The 21,650-nt window shown below is 35.3% G+C and overlaps 1 protein-coding gene across 1 annotated transcript in view; it reads right to left on the bottom strand.

The window, feature by feature from the left end:
* Positions 1–21,366, bottom strand: part of LOC149552674 (RCC1 domain-containing protein RUG3, mitochondrial-like) — an 87,928-nt gene extending 66,562 nt beyond the window's left edge. Inside the window, exon 1 of the mRNA XM_089788237.1 lies at positions 20,455–21,366. Within this exon, the coding sequence (XP_089644363.1) occupies positions 20,455–21,104 (650 nt within the window). The 5' untranslated portion in view covers positions 21,105–21,366. The remainder of the gene's footprint in view (positions 1–20,454) is intronic.
* Positions 21,367–21,650: the final 284 nt, after the last annotated feature.

Here is a 21,650-nt window from a genome sequence, read left to right as displayed (position 1 = left end):
TGTTGAAATATTGGTATGCTTTGCTCTTAGTGGAATACCCTAGGAATATTCCTTTATCACTTCTTGAATCAAACTTGCCTGAATAATTATCTCTTTTTATAAAGCATCTGCTTCCAAAAACTTTGAAATGACTCACACCAGGTAATTGACCATACCACAATTCATAGGGGGTTTTATTTTACTTTTTCCAATTGTACCTTGTTCAATGTGTAAACTGTAGTACTCACCACCTCTCTCCAAAAAGTCTAAGCAACACCTTTATGCAACATTCTCCAAAAAGTTTGAGCAACACCTTTCTGCAACATTAATGTTCTTGCATAATCAATGATTGCCATGTTTCTCCTTTCAGCAATACCATTATGCTGAGGTGTTTTGGGAGCTGACATCTACCTTATGATTCCTTGTTCTCCATAGTATGTAGTGAATTCATGTGAAGTAAACCCACCTCTATCTAATCTAAGACATCTTAACCTCTTGCCAATCTCCCTTTCTACTCTAGCTTCGAAGATCTTAAACATGTGGAAAGCTTTAAATTTACATTTCAGAAATACAACCCACATCAATCTGGAGTAATCATCTACAAACAGCATGAAGTGTTTATCTCCATATTAACTTTGAGTTCCTACTGGACCACACAAATAGGTATGAACTATGTCTAGAATTCCTTCAGAAGCATGACGTTTGTTGATGAAAAAAGAATTAGATAGGATAACTTCCCAAGCTATCATTCTTTACACATTACGTTGTTTGGTTTCACTAGGTTAGGCAAACCTTTCACTACTTTTATCTTACTTACTTTGATCAAATTATCGAAGTTAACATGACAAAATCTCTTATAACACAACCATCAATCTTCAACTTTAGCAATCACACAACTCTTAGCAGTAAAATTCAGATGGAAAAAGTTATCTCTAGTTTGTTCACCTGTAGTGATCACATCTCTTGATTTCTCAATGATCCTACACATTCCTTAACTCCAATCTATATCCTTTGTTATTTACCTGAGCAACACTTAACAAAATGTATTTCAAACCTCCAACCCAATAAACATCATGACAATTTGATTTAATATTCAAAGCAATGAAACTTTTACCTTTCACAACAGGAGGAGTATTGTTGCCAAACGTTACCAATCCTCCATCACATTCTTCGATCTCGAAGAATTTGTTTTTATCACCAGTCATGTGGTGTGAGCAACCACTATCAATTATTCAGTCTCCATTGTAACTCATACTAGAACCCAATGCTTTCTCATCGCCATCAGAGAGATCTTCTTTAACATCAACAAACACAATCTCTTCTTCGTCTCTTCCATCAGATTCTTCACTAGTAACACCTTCTGCAAGATAGTGTGCCTTCTTGTTATTCTCCTTGAATTTTCTTTCATTTTCCTTCTTTGCCTTGTCAGGGCATCTAAGAGCAAGATGTCCAATCTTTTTACATGAAAAGCACTTCAAAGGCAATATACCTTTGTATTTGCCACTTCCTCTAGGTAACCTCCTAGCAAGCAACACTTTCAATTCTTCCTATTCTTTCTCTATAGTCAAAACAGATTCATACCCATTAGAGCAATAAGTAGAACTCCTTGAAATATATTTTCTTGCAGGAGCAAGGCCAAAGAGGACTTGAATGCAGCTTTTATCTTAGGCATATTGTTATTGAAGTTACTCAATTCAAAAGTAGCCAACTTGCCTATTAATGCATCTAATGTAACAACTCCAGTACCTAAAGATATGACTTGTTGAATGGTTGAGACTCTAATAGCATACTGAGGCAATAAAGTTCTAAGTAACTTACCACATCCTCTTCCTCAAGTAAACCACTAGTACCTTTGGTAGCAGCAACCACATGTTTGATCCTTTGACTGTCTTGTTCAATGTTTCCATCGTCCTCATTTCATCAAACTTTCCTTTCAGGTTGTTAAACTTAGCCTTCTGAACATGTGTGTCTCCACCATAGACACTTATTAGTTTCTGCCACATGCCATAAGAAGTCTCTAGATCTTGGACATTGATGTATTCTGCATCTAGAAGAGTGCTAGCAATAGCCGTCATGGTAATTGTATGCTCCCATTGAGCCTTCAACTGATCTACAACAAGGGTTCCTACAGGAACAACATACCTTGTGACTACATGATCCCAAAACTGCCCTCTCATACCTCTGAGATAAAGCTTCATCCTGTCCCACCACACTAGGCAGTTCTCCCTTGTAAAGTTAGGACCTTACTTCCTCATCATCTTGGATCTTTCCCTCAAGCTGTTAAGCTTCACCACAACAAAGGAACAAAGTTTTGATACCAATTATTAGTCCTAAGGAATTGGATTACTGAGAAGGGGGTTGAATCAGTAATCAATCAGATAATCAACTTTTCAACCTTTTAAACATATATCCCATAAACAACTTAATAGAAACACATGAAACCATCCAACAAGTTGACACAGAGATTTTGGTATAGCAAAAAGCTAACTTAGATCAAAACCACAGCAGGGATCAGTACCCACAAATTGTGTACTCTTTTGAAGTACACCCTGTGAGGAGTTTAACCCTGTTAGGAGTTACAAAGACATTGATAGGTGTCACCCTGTTAGGGGATTTACCTCTAGCCCTATAAGGATATTTACCCTATTAGAAGTAGCCTTGTTAAAGGACTTTGAGCACTAGTTAAAGTGTCACCCTATCAAAGGATTTACAATAAAGGACCCGTTAGGATCCACCTAGTTAAGGGATTTTGACTGCTATAACTATTAGGAAATAATAGAAAGAATGATCTATGTAACAGCACTACCTCTATCTAATCATATCCACTAAAACTCAAACTTGCTTCTCAACACACTTAGCTTCTTCTTGGTTGGCTCACACCTTGCACTTTTTCACCGTACCTTCTCAACCATGATCAACAACATCAAATTGTTTACCTTTACCAATATATATTGGACCTTCAAGTCTATCGCCTTAATCAAGCCCTAGAATTTGAAATCAATACATATTTCAAATACCCTACTCTGATCCAACTGCCATTAGACAATATATTAAGCCACAAAACACGTCTATACGATCGTACAACTAATTCATAGAATTGTGTCTGAGATCAAACACATTTTCACCAGCCACTTGCTTCCTCTAGAATCTTCTCCATATGTTGTCATCGAATAGTGTGATGTCAGATCATCACCTCCAAATCTACATCTACGTCATTAGATCACGACTAATGCATCTACATTCACTGCAACCTCAATACTGGTCACCAATCACCAATTAACTAATTGTTACTCAAGAACTCATTACACTTTAACCTATTCATCAAACTCATTACTACTCCACCAGTCACTTTTCCATCTTGGAGCTGCTTTACATGTCATGATATTGAGTTGCTATCGTAACCATATTAGCTTCAATGTCTTCTTCACAAAATTTTGTGACCACTCCACTTCATTTGACATAGATTTGACAAACCAATCAAATCACCTATTGGTTGTCACTAATAGTTCTAATAGTTGCATTATTAATTCACCGATCTTCTTACTCTTCACTTCAGCAGCAATGGTCACCATATGCACTTCAAGAGACATCCTCAATACTCTCTTAATGATCATACCCACTAAACCTCACTGCAACACTTTGTTCATCAATATTGTGCTAGGCAACATATTAGGAACACTAGGTCAATAGTTAACATCAATGACAATATGGAAACTAATTATCATGCAATAAAATTTGTACCATGACATTACTAACATCACCAATCTTCACATCATTAGTTATGCCAACACCAAGTCAATAAAGGGGACGAACCACTAGGATATTTGAATGGCAAGGGAAGTGAGGATGTTTCGCTTATATAAAATGGTAATATTAGTCAAATTCATTGAAACTCCTAACCAACTTAAATTATTTACAAGATTATTTCAAGGCAAGTGAAAATTGTTAAACCCTGGACAAAAATTTAAAAAGTTGCTACTATAAAAAAATGTTTTAAATACAACTTTAGTGAATATTAAGGGTTGACTATGTAACAATTCCAAAGTCTAAAGGTTTGAGCTTTGTAATTTGTACAGAAAAAAATATATATATTTGAATCCTTAATGATTCAATTTAACCAGCCAATGTGATATAGTTTGCATCATAGAACACTCCCAATCGAGCCAAGAAAGTGTAAAAACATCAAAATGCAAACAAGGTTCAAATTAAAAAATAAGAAGTAAATAAACATATGTAGAACTATGGGATATTTGATTATGCAGTTCTATCTATCTCAAATTCTCATGCAACACCATCTATAATTAATGTGAAGATTGGGCTAACTTATCGGTGATGCTGACATTATTCAAAACAAAGTGACATTGTCTTTGACACATATGTCCACAAGCAAAATAGAGTACGTTGAAACTTGACAGCACACTATTGACATGGTGCAATCAACTAATTTCCCAAAATATCCCATTGCATTTCTTATCAATAGCATTTTGACATTAGAGATTATGACCAATTGCAAAGAAACATCAAGTTTTCTCAAATTTGTATAAAAATACATCCATAAAGTGTAACCATGGTAGGTGTTGGTGCACTTCTTAGGATTCTTCTACAACAACATAAGGCATTGAAATGGCAAAGATCAGTTATGAAATTGAAGACTTCAAAAGATCAACCAAGAAAAATACCTTATACAAATGAGTTACAACACGAGCTTGCATGAATAATGAGATGATGTATTACAAGAATGGATATAAGGAGACATGATACAAAAACAAAGCACCTTGGTTATATAGAAAACGTGTGATGAGGCATGTATAACTACCCTTAATACAAACATTAAATGTTCAATGTATGGTAATAAATGCCTAAACCAAATATTAAATAACCTATGTGACTAAAAGTAAATAATGAGACATGGACCCATGATAAGTAACCTTTGGAAGTGACATCTAAGGTATTAGGAAAACTAAATTAACTCCTATGTAAACATGTGACCATGTTCTCACTAATAACTTGATAGGAAATAACCTCATTGACACTAACACCCCCCCTTACATGCAACTTAGGGAGTGAAATTATTATTCAAATTATGCAACGATGCAAAATGTAATATGAAGATGCAATATGGATCCCGACAACTAAGTCAAGTACACATGTACAAATGATCTCTCACAAATGGAGAAAGGGAGAAAACCCTTTGGGACAAAACTCCTCTCTAAAGAGAGATAATGCAAAACATGTACAAGTGATAGAAGTGATATATCAACATGCAAAACACCTATTAAAAACAAACTGCCAATAAAATATGTCCTAAATACATATAGGTGGACTTTTTATAGGCAATAACACATTTTTATATCACTTGAGTGCTTATAAGATGTAAATTTAAGCCCAAAAGCACGTGATTACACTTTGAAAGTCCATTAATGTGTTTTTTGACTTAACATATGATTTAAATGCATAATGGGGGGAATTTGAACCCAAAAGCACATGTATTTTAATTTTTAAATTAAAAACCCACCTATACTTCTCCAATAGAGGTGTTTGGAGATGTTAAAGCATATGGTGGAGTTTTTGAAGTGAAAAACACATGTTTTTCTATTCTAAAAACAAGTTTTTACTTTCATTTGCACTAGACAATCATAAAGTGGGGATTTGAAGAGGAAAAGCATATACTTTGGTATTAAACAAAACATCTTTACTCACGTTTACATGTTTTTTTTATCAAACAAGCCTAGGTGACAATTTCTTAGAGGAAAGCATATGTTTTTAAGTTTCAAAAACCCACTTATTTTGGGTGTTTTCAGAAAAAATAGGATTTTGGAGCAAAGAATCACAAGATTCATCACCAAATATTTTTGATGTTTGCCTCCAATAGGACCTTTTTGCATGAAAACTCTCAAGGATCAATTTTGGCTTATCAAAAGTGCGAATTTGAAAGGAATTGGTCACAAAACAACCCATTTAGGGCACATCTTTTTTCCCAAAAACAGCCCATTTTTTGTCATATTTCTTCATCAAATCCAAACATTTTGCTTCCAATGTGAGTTCTTGGTATTGTTTATCATTTGCAGCTTTTCTATCATTCTTTTTAAGTTGTGTTTGGTGCCCTAGACGCCATGTTTAATATGAATTGCATATTGTATATTGCTTGGTCAAAATGGTTGCTATTTTGATGCATTTTTAATCTCCAACTTCCTACACTTGGCAAGCTATGAATTTTTACACAAGAATGCATTCATTTTGAAAGATTGAATCAAGATTCAAAGTCTATTTAATTCCCATTTGTGCAATCATTCTAAATCCAAAATCTCTTGGATTTGCTCCAGATTTTGCAGAAAGATTTGAAGAGCCTTCTCTTGTTTTCAGTCGGAAGAGGAAATTTTCTTGTGAATTTCATACGGTAAAGTTGTACATATGTGTTCTTTTGTTTTTATTTGCAAATCTCTTCATTTCATTTTCCCATTTGCATTTTTTTTTGTATATGATGTGTTTCTTCTATCTTCCATCTAATTTCTCCAAGCTGCATATGCAAGTGCTTCATCTTGCTTGCATATGTAGTCGGGATTGAAAACCTCATTCTTGACTAAAACTACCAAGGAAAGCAAGCTCACTTTGTAACATGCTTTGGCATCCAAAAAGGCCACATTCACGCTTACACGCACTTATCCACGCTTGTTATATTCTTGTCATATGACTTAAAACTCATTATGGTGGTTGCTTGCACATGTGCTTATGATGGTGTAAATGTTATGCTGCCCATTTCCCATGCATTTTCCCTACATAAAGATTATGGTACGCACATGCAATTGCCCTTCAAAAACCCAGTTTTGGGTTTTTCTACCATATAAGCACACATTTTGAGCTCAAACACATATATTCATTTGCTGTCCCAAAACTTTCCAGCCATACTCCATATGCAATTCTCCCATAAAACCCCATTTTTCTAAGTCTTTCCCCCATTTGAAGAGTTGGTTTTACCTTAATTCCTTAATCCTTCATTGCTTAAAAGTCCTTCAATCATGCATGCGAAGAAGGAAGAGGGACATGAGACAAGAATGATCACATAATGGAGCATGCAACGAGATGAGAGAACGATTGCATGCATAAAAAAATTCAATAGGGAGATGGAAAGAAACAAATGTGCTTTTCAAGAGACAACCACCTAAACTACTTGAAATTAGTCCTAACACACACAACTACATCCCAATTGACTAAAAACACATTGGGATACTCCCAACACTTCCTAAGTGATCCCAAACAGACCCTGATCAAGCCAAGTACTCATAAATCCTACCCAAATTCCCATGAATTCATTTGAATTTGCAAGACAACATCGGGAGGAGCCTAAAAGACCCTTAAGACGCCACAAGACAACATCTCTGTTCATTTTAAGTACCAAACCAAGTATTTCTATAAATGAAAACAAGATACAACATGCTCAAAAAGATAGCTAGCAAAGAGGATGTGCCTAATACCAACAACAACATACCAAAATCAATACAAATACATATTATTAATATTTGATTATGTCAATCTCCTCATGGAATGTTCAATGATACAAATATAAAGATACAAGCTTGAATCCATTACACTGTTTACATCAACCAATAAGAATAAGAGAGCATGGAATAGAAAGAAATCGAGGAGGGATAAGCACGTAAATCCAAGTCCACCAGCCCCCACTAATGGTTTACAATGCCACCCAGCCTTGTGGAACCCTTATGTCCACCCCATCATGCCTATGGAGATAGTCATGTGGGCCCATGGAGATAGTCATGTGGCCCAAACAGAGATGCAAAGAAGGCACACATGAATAAGGTTTACACTAATGTCAACATGAAGTAGACATGAATACCACATTCCAAACATGAATCATAATGTACATGAAACAAAGAGATGCCAACACCATCACCATAATCATGGGGCAACAATAATAAAGAAAGGTGTCCAAGAAATAATAAGCAACATTAAGTATTGTGGACACATCCTCAATTGGAAAAAATAAGGACAAGGAGGCATCAATAAGAGCAATACCAAGATTTCCATATGGCATACATCACAACACAATAACCAGAATGTTCAAGCAACAATTAAAACAAAAGAGTGTTAATCACCAAGAACTAGATACTCGAGAGCTAAGTGTAGGGAGTTTCATCATGTGTGTTTGTAAGGATGCACCACATGAAGTAAACACTCTCATACAAACGAGAATGATGATCGTACAACTCTTAGCACTACATGAGCAAGAATGTCTCTTCAAACAAATCCCAACACTCCATGTGCAAGCATGCCTTCTCAAGTCACCCATATCATGAAGCCCTTATAGCATGCTTGAGCATTCAACTATCTTATTAGTGTTTTAACCCAAGTTCATTATTATGTTATCACTTAATTACAAAACTCCCCAAATGCAATTGCCACGCATGCCACTTACAGGTTGGGGATACAAGTGGGAGATACTCCCTAAACCTACTTTAGTACTTGGACCTAAGCCCATCCCATGCAATTGAATGAGGGATCAAAACAAGCATAATGCCACAATTCACTTGCCATAATCACGTGTTTCCAAATATCATTTTCATGGGACTATTGCCCAATGAAACCTACCAATATATTCAATTGACCAAAATACCAAGAGAATGGATCCGATTTGATCTCATTTCAAAATTTGCATATATAATATCATTATTGCACAATATAATCAAATCTCAAAATAATCAAAATCCAGTTTTTGGCAAATCACATTTTTTACCCAAAACTAGTCCAAGTGGTCATCCATCATGATGGACCTCCAAAACACATCAAATTCATATGGCTCAAAATCAAAAATAGAAAGGACTCATTTGACAAAATATGCACAACACGATTCCATAAAAAAATCAACAAACAATCATTCTACGCAAAATTGGGCCATGTTTAGTTTCATGTAACTTGGGTTTACTACAATCCAAAATTGGGATCTTTTAAATTAAATAATGAAATGATTTCATTTCAAGAAAAATTACATTCTACTTGTTTAAACAAATCATTTGCAACAAATTTCAAACAGTAAGATGGAGGGATGAAAAAGAAGTTAAATTTCCTACCTCTCAAATTGCCAAAACTTCAAATGGAGACCAAATTCCACATACCAAAAAATAAGAGCATAAAAATGGAGCAGCAAGAAGAATTCTTCAAGACAATTCCAATGAGCCATTACCCAAGAAATCTTCCAAAATCTCAAAATGAAGAAATAGACTGTCTTCCAAAAGAATGAATTTCATTTTCAAAATACAACTCACTTTTAGACTGCGAAGTAGAATAATATTAAAGTAAGTTGAAAATTAATTTAAATTGAAACTCAACCATCCAATAAACCCTGAAATGATCCCTAAGCTCAAATCATGTGTTCCCATTAAATCAAACACATATAAGGCACATTTCACATTCAAATATTGAACTATTTCGACAATATTAAAATATCATTAATATATGCATTAAAATGAGAACTGTTGACCAACAATGCACAAACAGTCATTAAGGATCGTACACAAACATGCATTAGGGTAGCCAAAGGCGTAAACCAAAATAATTAAGGAAAATCATCCAAATGAGAAATTATGGCTAGGGCTGGGTAACATAAATGGCCACTGTGCTATCTCCTAAGGCCACAATTGGGCATATGTGTACACTCAGACCTGTGGATCCAGGTGGAGCTGATGTTATGTACCTGTACTCGCTAGTGTGCATTCACATGTCAAGAATACCTGCTCATGCATATATATAAATATTCAAAGTAACTTGAGCCATTTGAAGGAGATTTTAAATCGTATGCATTCTCAGATACTCAAATGATACAATATCATCGCTTTCCCATCTAATTATCAATTAAAGCTATCATCATAATTTCATCCAAATAACAGCATTAAATTATGGCATCAATATTATTTCACTACAACAATGAGCATATAAATATTCCCCAAATGGAGTCAATATCATAATATCATCATCATAATAATGACCCACTGAATTTAACATATAGTTCTAACTGCATCGATTAGCATTTAATGTCAATAAAACACAACTTTCTTCATCTAATAATCAATGTAATTAACATTACATCTCATATTCGTATTAATATTTCAAATCATAGCAATATTCAATTTCAAAATATCTTTCCAATACAAAATGGGTACTAACATTTCAGAATTTTCATAATCTATATCAAAGCATCTTTCCAATATAAATGAAAAGAAAAATCACTAAGTCTTCACAACCAGGCACAAGAAAGAAAGAACATATCCAAATGTAACAACATAATCCAGATCACCATGAAGAAATCCAGCACATTATGGGTCCAAAACGATCACAAGACATACATCAAATCAGAGCACAAAGTAAGCAATCCAAAATAACATATCACAACAAAGAAGTATCCAAAACAAGATCAAGGCACCACAAATAATCTACATCCAAACACAAAAAGGGGCACAATGCCAAGTCCACATCAAGAACTATGTAATGCAGAAAAGCAAACAGGAGAGGCATTATAAAATTAGAAAATATATATATCATTTCAGCTATCTCACTCTCTCTGCACTACTTTGTCTCTCAAAGCTTCTACAAACAAACATAACTTCGTCTAGATCCTCATCTGAATAGTTGTCCTCAATAATTCCTCGAAGGACCTATATCCATTCATCTACCACAAATAATTTATTAATGTTGATTTGATAAATTGTTTAAATTTTTTAACAAAAAGAATCAAGGAAGCATGTATCATGGTACGAAAAATTGTGTGCTGAAGTGTCCAAGATCACAGTGGATAATATACCACATTCCAAATAATATGTTGCATATATGTGTGATATTTAGTGGCACAAGTCCATAAATAAGCAAATAACAAAACAGCACATACAAAATGAGAGCACCAATATGTCGGTGTCAAGATACATCAAAAAGAAAAATGATGCTACAAATATTGAATGAATTATTTTCTCTTGAATAAAAAGGTAGCATTCCGACAAACTTCATAAGCGTACATGTCTAAACACATAAAAGGAGGCCAACCAAGGCACTAACCTTGATAGATATAAAAGGCAAGTTACACATGAAAAGAACATGTTTACACATCCGAGCTACAAATAACACAATGTTATATGCCCTAAGTCCAATAAATCCAACAAATTTGACAAGATGCAATTTCCACTTTAAAAACCCTTCCAGACACAACTATGCGAAACCAAAAGAAGATGGCAAGAATAAGTCCAACCCCTTGCCAGTTCCTAATATCATAGTTCTATAGTCCTATTTTCAAGGCCTGCAATTTGACTTCCTGAAGATAGAACAAGGGTGTATTAACAAATTATAGGTGATTAAAAGCCAACACCTAAACATAGGTATTATCTACTTCAGTTAGACCTCACATCAACTTGGAGGATGTTCTAGACATATCCTCAATGGGATGCTGAAAGATAAAATATAATTAAATGTTAGAACTAGCAGCTATACCCAATGTATGATAGAACCCAAGGTTTGTCACTAAGTCTATGGCTTGGTTGCCTCTAAGACCTCTGATTAAACTGGTAACATCATTGCACATTCACAAGATGAGTGCATAAATGACATTATTCTCCAAAATAATGGCCACTAAAATTTATTAAGAATATTCCCTAAGTTGTACCAATGAATTGCGAAAGTTTGTCAAACTCTAACCTACTTCTAAACTAGTAGAGTGCATTTAGTCATTGACCTCCAAGACTGCTGCCTATTCCATTGGGTAATAGAGTCTCAGAAGGAAAAATTGTGCCTACAAATCACAACCAAAAGTAGACTTGTATACATAAACAAAATCAAAGATGTTATTTCATTCAGCCAAACAGACTAAATAATCCATATCAATTCAACGACGATCCACGCAAAACAAAGGAAAAACCACAAGAAAAGATTTGCAATGCATTAAAATGTTAACACAAATTTATCCAACCGCTCTTACATTCATGCAAACAAATGTGGCAAGAAGAAGCCCACTGTTATTTTTGAAGGTTCCCTTGAAAATTTATAGAGTGCCATGGAGACATTCAACTATAGACATACTTGTGGTCTGAAATCCTTTTTGTGATTCATAATGTTTGCTTTCCAAATCACAAACTACACTTGTAGGAGTTGAAAACCTAGATGCACTCTTTAACAATTACACCCCATGGAGCATCAAAGTGATCCACAATTTTTTACATCTTTCATCCCCATATTTTAGCATTTCAATTACATTGCACTTTTTTGCCTTCGCAGATATTTTAGTGTCACAAGATTTTGGTACAAGTGAAAACATGGCAACACCAAGTAAAACAATCTAAAGCTCAATCACCTTTATTTTTGCTGTTGGATGAGAGCAGTAATACATTCTTCCCACACTCAAAGAATTAGCCTACCGCCTATTTATAGACCTGCAATGACTAGGGTTTCATTTAAAGCATTTAAGCACCAATACCCTTTTCATCACCTTTGTGAGGGCTCGTGTATGGATCTATGCTGGTGGTGGATTCAATGTCATTTTGGTAGGATCGAGATAGCATTCATTTCTATTCATTAATGGTGTCCTTGGGACATGAGGGAAAATAGGTGGAGTTTCTTATTTGACCAATGGGAATTTATGCCATATTGAAAAAGAAAACATTTCAAAGGCCTAATGCCAAGAGATTAAGAAGTCACATGTTAAGATGTCAAAGAGAATTAGGAGAAGAGGGCCAGGACAAAAGCATACCAAGTGTACGGTGAAAGTGAAGTCTATGGACACAAGGAAAGAGGGATAGAGAAGTGGCAAGATTCAAGAATTTGGGATAACACATAACAATTTTCAATAATTGTGGGGATAAAGGAAGCAAGATACCCACTACCAAAGAAGAGGCAATATAGGAGCCCAACAAGGATTGAGGTTCGGCAATATCATATGTGAGGGAAGAGCATAATTAAATGCCCAAAGGCTCAAGCCCAATAACAAAAATCTGGCGAGAGATGGGTAAAAGAATATGTGAAGAACCAAAGTTGCTACGAATAAGAAACTAGTAGTACAAGTAACAAGAAATCTGAAAACCTAACAAAGGAGGAATAGAAGAGCACAAACAAATAGGGGTCAAAAGAAAATGTTACAAAGGTCTAGAAGACTTTGTAAACCTACTCATGGCGAGAAGTTGACATAAAGATATCCATGCTTAGAAATTTTAGCATTTTGCAACCTAGGCACATGATAAAAACATGACATTGGTATAGTCAGATGATTTGTAATCCTTGCCTGACCATCTTTGGTCTTCTTCTCTGTAGTGAATTCATGGGCAGATAAAGATATATTTTTACTTCTATGTTTGGTATGCACTATCATCTATATTATTATTTCATGTATGTAACTTACCAAGTATAGCAGTAAACATTTGACAACATTGCATTCAAAGTTATCGAGTCAAAATTTCGTGATTCATGCCCTTAAATTTCAAAAAAGGCAAGAGGACAACAAGTGGTCAAGACCAAGTGACTAGATGATTCTTGAGGATTGCAAAGAGAAGACAATGGAGAAGAAGATTAGGAGAAATTACCAGAAAATTTCTGCTCCCTGATGAAACATAACCTGTTGAACAAGCAAAACAATTGTTTGTAAAAATGTTGTCAAATGAGTACAAAGAGTGAAATCTGTTGAAATAACATGGATCGTTTTCTGCGAATGTAATAACATGGCCATTGTAATTGATGTCTTCCAAATGCAGATTTGAAAGACTCATAAATATGAGAGGAGGAGACATGTCTCATGAAGAGACATGTCTCTATAGTTAATCATCATTAGTTAATATATTAATTATATAAATACCCATATGTATAATATATATTATTATATATATAATATAATATATGTCATACATACATACATCCATACATACATATATATATATAAGAATATTTATCTAATGATGATTTACCATCAACAATGATCTCATGATCGAATCAATCTGACTACAACTACAAACTTAAGACTCCCTCTTAGTTAAGGGAGGATTGATATAAAACACATTATGCTCTTGAGTATATGAAGAGATATCATCTCATAATGATATTCTTGGAATGGCATATTTAAGGATATCATCATAAGTCCATCCAATTAGATGTTATATTTCAATATAATCCAAAGCATGATTCAAAATGAAATATCAATCATATGATATTCATCATACGTATATTCTTTTGATATGTGCACATGCATCAAATCCTTGATGCCTACCAAAAGAATATGATATATCCTACAAGGATATGAGTTATCCAATTTCCAGTACTTTGGGACAACAATTTAATATAGTCTATCAGATAACAAGAAATCACAATGTCATGGTCTCTATCATGACAAGTATCATGATCTCCGGCACTCTGGGACAAAAACTTAATGAAGTCTGATCATGATACGTTCATTATCATGACTTCCAACACTCTCGGACAACAACTTAATGAAGTCTATCATGATAACAGGTCTACCATTTATAAAATGTCACCTTACAATAGTTACCTTCTATCTGATCATGATAACAGGTCTACCATTTATAAGATTGCCACCTTACAATGGTTACCTTCTATCTAATCATGATAACATGTCTATCATTTATAAGATCATCACCTTACAATGGTTACCTTCTGTTTATATATGTCAATGAAAGATCGTCACCTTTCATTACATATCATATGTGAAATAGTAACCACCATGAACCAAGTCAGAGGGTGGTACAAAGGCTTTCACCTCAATTCTCTCTCCCAGAAAATAATGCATTACAAGGAATTTCATTTAGAACTTCTCCTGATAGAGAAGATATCATTCACAAAGGATTGCACCTCAAAATTCTCCCTCTGAACAATGATCCTGGGAAGTCAGGTCCTATAGTTACTTCCTGAGAAGCTCTCTTCGCCCAAGGATGCTTGTCGGACTCCCTCTAAATCTTATATCAATTTTCTGATTTTCTAGTGATAAGTCATTACTTCCTCATGATATACATAGGAGTAGGCCCATCAAAATCATGCAGTCACACACATGTATTTCTAGACTCCTTCTAAGTATCAATCTTCTAAGCTCACGTGTTACCTTAAAAGAAGTGTCATACTCCCTCTTAATGTAGAAAGATACGAGTACTTATCTACCCACAAGGGTCATGGAACATCTCCTTTCTAAAGATGGTTCAAGTGGGAATGAAACATTGGTTATTGTTCCCACCACAATGTAAAATTCCAACTCTTATATCTCTGAACACTTTTGTATCAAATATGACAACTCCTTTCTAAGTTCCAACTTGCTCTTTTCATCCATTGAAGGTCCAAACATTCATTTAGCTTAACAGTAGAAGCAAACATGTCCTTCCATTTTCTCAAACTCGTCCACAATACGCCAATATCTTGATTGAGTATGATTGTGCCACATGAATGAATCTACACAACTACGTCAAATTTCATTCATCAAAGAGAGACTCATAGATGGTTAAAATGAATTCATAAAAGCTTCATTAGCGTCTCACAACAACTGAAATTTCTTTTGTTCATGCAAAGGTATTTGTTTGAACTTTTGATTAAACCTATATTACGCACATCTTGCAATCTATGTATCCCAAATTTATATCATTGGTGAATCCATCACAACGTGGTTTACTCCCTTTGAATTAATATGATCAAGATCACCAAAGGTTGACTTAATCATATCCTCTATATGCTCCCTCTCTTTTAAGGTTGCCTCAAATGTCAACCTCCCTCTGAATCTCAATCTCCCTCTTTTTCCAGCAAGAACATTCTCAAAAAAAAGTCAAGGCAAATATATCTTATAGTACATATTGAAATAAAAGAATAAGAGAGAGACTAACATAATACCCAAGGGTAATTTTACATAATGGTATAAGATCATTCCAATATAGATAAAGATCTAAAATACTTTGAACATATATGCATATATATATTCAATCTTCTAAGTATATCTTTAATCTATGTTTTCACATATTGTTACTTATTAGTGCCATATATAATAATCTAAGGTGACCACGAAAAATAAATAAAAGTAATACTAAAGATAATAAGGAATACTTATCTGATAACTTTTCCCTTTTATCGCTCATAAATCTATACCTATTTTCCACATCCTTATCCACAACCATATTCACATCTGCTATTTGACTTCATACTTGAAATACATTAAGCATATTAATCTAATGACTTGTTCATGGTTCATGAAGTCAATAACTTCCCTGAATTATTAATATCATCTGGGTCTTTTATATTATCTCAATTCATAATACCACTTTTAATGATCCCTAATAGGATCTAACCTTATCTCACTTCTTGGATTTTAGATTGAATTTGTATACTTATTATATTGTGATATGGCTATCAGGATTTAATTGTGTGATTTTTAGTCAAACTCATTGACCCATGTTTCATGAGTAGTGTTTCAACATGAATCCATCTCTCATCAGAATAAATGGAAATTATCTCCTACTTATTATATGTTCTTCTCACTCTTAACTTTATCTATATACTTAAATTGTTTTTCCTTAGTCTCCAGACATATTATTCTCTAATCATTGATCTTTTATTAAAAAACAAGAGTCTGTCTTTTAGTTAGGTAATATGCTTACCCTTTCTCCTTATTTTTATCACCACCTTTATTATGTACCCTTGTACTCCTCTTATTCACCGATCATTTTATACTCCATTTTCCTTTAATATCCGTAGTGTTTATAATAATCATTGATTACACAAAATATATATGTTCCCCTATGTATCAAGGTGGGCCTCAATGTGATTTTCACCGTTAATTTACGAACAATGCTAAGTGAGTTGCAAACATGTGTCCTTGGTCTTCCCTTTGCCGACTGTCCTTCTCTCTTTATCTTTTGTCATTCTCTTCCTTAGAAAATCCCTATCTCCTCTGCCTATGTTGTTTTTGCTAATGGATGAATACTCCTTTTAATCGTTGGATTATCTCCTTTCTTGTTTCCCTATAAAGCAAGTCTCTTCATCTTATCAGTATTATAGGTGGGGATCATTGTTAATTCACATCAATCCAACCAGTTTAATGGTAGCTTTCCCCGTGTTCGAATGAATGATTTTCATGATTAGTGGTGGGCAACATGTCATGAGGAATGTTAGGAAAACACCGGAGAGTAGAGGGAAGCTAGAATGGATGAAGCAGACTGGAGACTTTAGGTGGCTATGGAACCATTGGAATCTCAGGAAGAAGTTGTGGATGGGGTTGGAGTCGGAGAGATCGGGGTCGAAGATGGAGTCATCAGGAAAGCAGAAGAGAAGAGAAGGAAACACTTCTCTCCCCACTATCGGAAGCTCACATAGAATTTGCACCCGCGCCATGCTTAACATCTTCTTTGATCAAATTGAAACACTAGAGCGCTCCTTACAATCAAACAAGCCACATCCAAAATAAGAGTTCGATGAGAAAAAACGGAAAACTTCACCCCCTTAAATAGCTCTCATGCGAAAATGTAAAGGCACTCTTCCAACACCAATTGAAGTCAAGTCTGCTAAAAATGGTCTAGTGAAGTGCCAGTTACACTATATATGGTTTTGCATTGGTTCAACCTAACTAGGCACAGACTTTGACAGTCACCCATAACTCTCATAAGAACTAACATAACATATATTTAAAACTTACTTGCATGCCTACTAAACATACTGATGTATGTTTCAACATATTGGTTGGACCATAAATACAAGTTGTTTCTTCCAACTTAAATGTTTTTCTCTACATTTATATCTCCTGTGGTGTTCATATGCAAGGCTAGGAACTGACTAAGTTTTCCCCACATCACTCGGCATCATGACCTTCTTGAACAAGTGCTTTGCATCCCAACAGAATTAAGAGGACAAGTATAAGCATTGAATCCAACGTCGTGACATCCACACACAACGAACTATCTCAGCATCTGAACATCACATAGAATTTGAGGCATTGCAGAAGAGAATTTGAGAAAGTAACAATATATATTTCTTGTGTGTCAATTTATGTCTTCCTCCAATCACGAGGTTATCAACTTTGAAACTCATTCATTTACCCCTTCCATTTGTTGCTTCAACGAATCAATGAATCAACGAATTATTGCCTACACTCAAGATGAAATGGATTCAAACATGATCACTGTTCCACAAAGTCTTTGATTTTTTTCTTTAACATGTAAGTATGTAGTCTCAGATTTTTAGTGGTCTTCATTTGTACATTTGCAACTAGGCTCTGATACCATGTTGAAGTAGCATGAATTGTTTTCTACAAATTTAATAACATGACCATTGTAATTGATGTTTTCCCACGCAGATTTGAAGACTCATAAATATGAGAAGAGGAGACATGTCTCTATAGTTAATCATCATTAGTTAATATATTAATTATATAAATAACCATATGTATAATATATATTATTATATATATAATATGTAAGAATATTTATCTAATGATGATTTACCATCAATAATGATCTCATGATCGAATCAATCTGACTGCAACTACAAACTTAACAAAATCTTGAACTTGCAATCATACCACACATCTTTGAGAACCTTTCCACCTCAAGGGAACCTAGATGTGGAAGATCCAAACTGAAGACCCTTGGACAAAGGAAGTACAAGTAGCATTTAAAACAATCCACCCAAGTTTGACACCAAAGGGAGCAAGTGAGCAAGAAAGACGGTAACTCTTTTGACAAGTCCAAATATGGATCAACAAAAATTGTTGAAGTTCATGGGGAATGGCTTAGAAGACCTTGCAAGGCACTGGAAGAAGTGCAAGACTATTTGGGTAGAAAATAGTCAGGTCGATGACGACTATTGGCTGAGAGCATTTCCAACAATGTTATAGGGCACAATTATCAACTGATGACATTCGAGTCAGAATTTATGTTGTTGCCAGACTACAATGAGATTGTTGTCAAAATTTATAATACCAAACATGGGAAGAATTTGAATGTACATGCTTACGATTGAGGCTCGTAGAATTGTTACGCAAGTTAGACAGAAAGGTCAGCCAATGCATTGAAGAGGTTGTTTATTGAGGGGTCGATTCCCTGTTGTGCAAAAAGATAAAAGTGGTGTCTCCATCCTTGTACATTGATGCCTACAATCAAGTGACAAGCATTGAAAGTGAAAACAAGACATCCGCCTCCCAAGGGAAGAGCAAGGCAGATGACGATGAAAACATCCAAGGTAGTAGCAATGATAAATCGACAATGGCCCAAGCCCTAGAGAAGGATATGATGAGAATGATGAAAGAATGAAAGGTCGTGAAAGGAAACAAGTAAGGAAGTAATGGACCATGGTGTACCAAGTGCAAAATTAAAGGGTACACAAAAGATAATTGTCTTTGAATGATGTTCTACAAGATTTTTTAGGTGATGGGTCATTCAATAAAGAAGTGTCCATATAATTTGAATAATAGAAGCACACTAGTATTCTTCGAATTGGGAGAGTCTATTGCATTGAAATAACAAAATGTTTCATCAAGCGGTTATGGAAATCAACGGAGAAATCAAATACAATACAGCTCCAAAGGACGTTCAATCATACAATGTTGTAGGTGCAATAAGTGGGGTCACTTTGCACGAGATTGTCAAAGCAAGCAAAACAATGGGAGCTTAATGTGCAAGGGGCATGGTCATGGGAACCATGAAGATAGTGACTGCCCAAAATAGAAGGGAGTGAACATGCTTGACGTAAGGAAGCCAGATGAGGAAGTACTAGCGATCACCAAACTCCAAACTAAAAGGCAATATATCTCAATCCCATACAAAGAAGGAAAGGCTTCGGGAAGCGAATGCTAATGTTAAGAAGGAATTGGCAAAGGAGAGAAGAGCTTCGAATGATGCTTCAACTACTCTGCTATAACCGAAGTCGGAGAAAACTATGATGAGATAGATGTTGCAAGCCATTGTACCGGTACCGGCATCTAACCTTCTACAAACCAATTCCATAACGGAAGATGGCCATTACCAACATAATAGGTGATGAGGAATATGGCAATCCTATGAAGAAATCAATGGGAAGCCTGGCCACTAAACCAATGTTGCTGACAGGGAGCATTAAAAGGAAGCCGGTCATCGTCAAGATGGAGATGATAAGATGAAAGTTGACAAACGCCATCGTCGACGGAGGCTCGAGCATGAACATATTACCGGGGTGACGGTAATGAGGACTCACAAGTGACTGAAGCAACTTCAAATATCCCAGCTAGAACTAGTCGGCCGTGGCTCCAGAGAATATTTGAGCAAGACAATAATAATCACAGATTACATTAACAATGTCATCTATCAATAAAAATCAAGACTAAGTACCCTACAATGCCTTCTAGGTGGCCCATCACCTCACCCAGGATTTAACAAGCAAGAAAGGAGATTAAAATTAGCCCCACAATAACCAAGCAAAATCATTAACGAACAGAAGAAAACAGAGAAAAATACTGCTCAAAGATCAAACGCATATACTGACCAGGTGAAGAGCTCCCCCTTGCCAGTAAGTGCCGTAGAGTGAAGACCCCCGAGTGCAACACTTCGAATGCGCTCTAAATTTGGATTGAGTGTAGGCCGATACTTGGTGTCCTCTGTACCTAGGCCAAGCCTGCCTCCATCCCCCTTTCCCCAAATATATACTTTGCCATCCACAAGCAGCGCCGAGTGGAACAATCCACATGAGATACCCAACTCTACAACATCAGAGCTTGGTCTTATTGATGTTGATGATGAAGATGAAGATGATAATGACGACGGTGGTGGTGAAGATAGTGTTGTATTTTTACTATCCCTTATATTTTCTGGAACGAGGAGGCCTTGCATGGGAGCAAGCCTAAAATTTGAAGGCATCTCCATGGAGAGAACCCTACAGGGATACAACCTGGTCTCTTCAACACCACCACCAAGCTGCCCTGAGCTTCCTCTTCCCCATGAGAGAAGTTCAACTAATGTTCTAGGACCTTCTTCGTCCCTACCAATAACCCATACTTCGTCTAATAAATTGTCTCCTTTCTGGCTGAACTCTCTTTTACAAACGTAATGATTTAAAGACAACCGATTTGTTTGAGTAGGTCCTTTTGACCGGAACAGGTTAGTGCTGTAAGACCCAATGCTCTTCCATTTATTCATTTCGATCAGCTACTGCGATTGAATGTTTTCAGACATTGTTTAAAATGTCAATGAAAATTGCATTGAATCTTGCTTCTCAAAATATATATCCCTACAACTAGAGAGGGAGATTATATAGCAGTATGAGAACATCAAGAAATGCTGTCACAGAAAGATGTCTATTTCTGGAATGCAGCCTGTTTGTTGTCACTCGTATGCGTAACGGAAAAACAAGCAATGGAGATGGGCATGAAAGCTTTGCGTTCAGAACCAATTTTATTTTGAGGGGTAAAATTGTGCCTAAACTCTATTTATTTTTATAGTTAAATTATATTGAATTTAAAATTTCATTTGGGTAAAAAAATTTCAAGGCTCTCTCTTTTAATTGAATTTTGATGGAGTGATGAGGATGAATTTTAGATTGGTTATTGTTTGGAGTTTTTTTTTTTTTTTTTTCCGGAGGGAAATTACTATTGTTGGAGTCTCAAGTTTTTTTATTTTTTTCACCTAATTTATTGTTATTGAAATTTTATTATATTTTGAGGTAAGTTTTTTTTTCCGTTGATG

The sequence above is a fragment of the Cupressus sempervirens genome, chromosome 6 (assembly GCF_028749045.1).
Source record: "Cupressus sempervirens isolate cs-2001-9-10 chromosome 6, ASM2874904v1, whole genome shotgun sequence".
Taxonomy (NCBI): Eukaryota; Viridiplantae; Streptophyta; class Pinopsida; order Cupressales; family Cupressaceae; genus Cupressus; species Cupressus sempervirens.
Note: the sequence above shows the minus strand (reverse complement) of the source record. Positions and strands in the feature narration are given on the sequence as shown.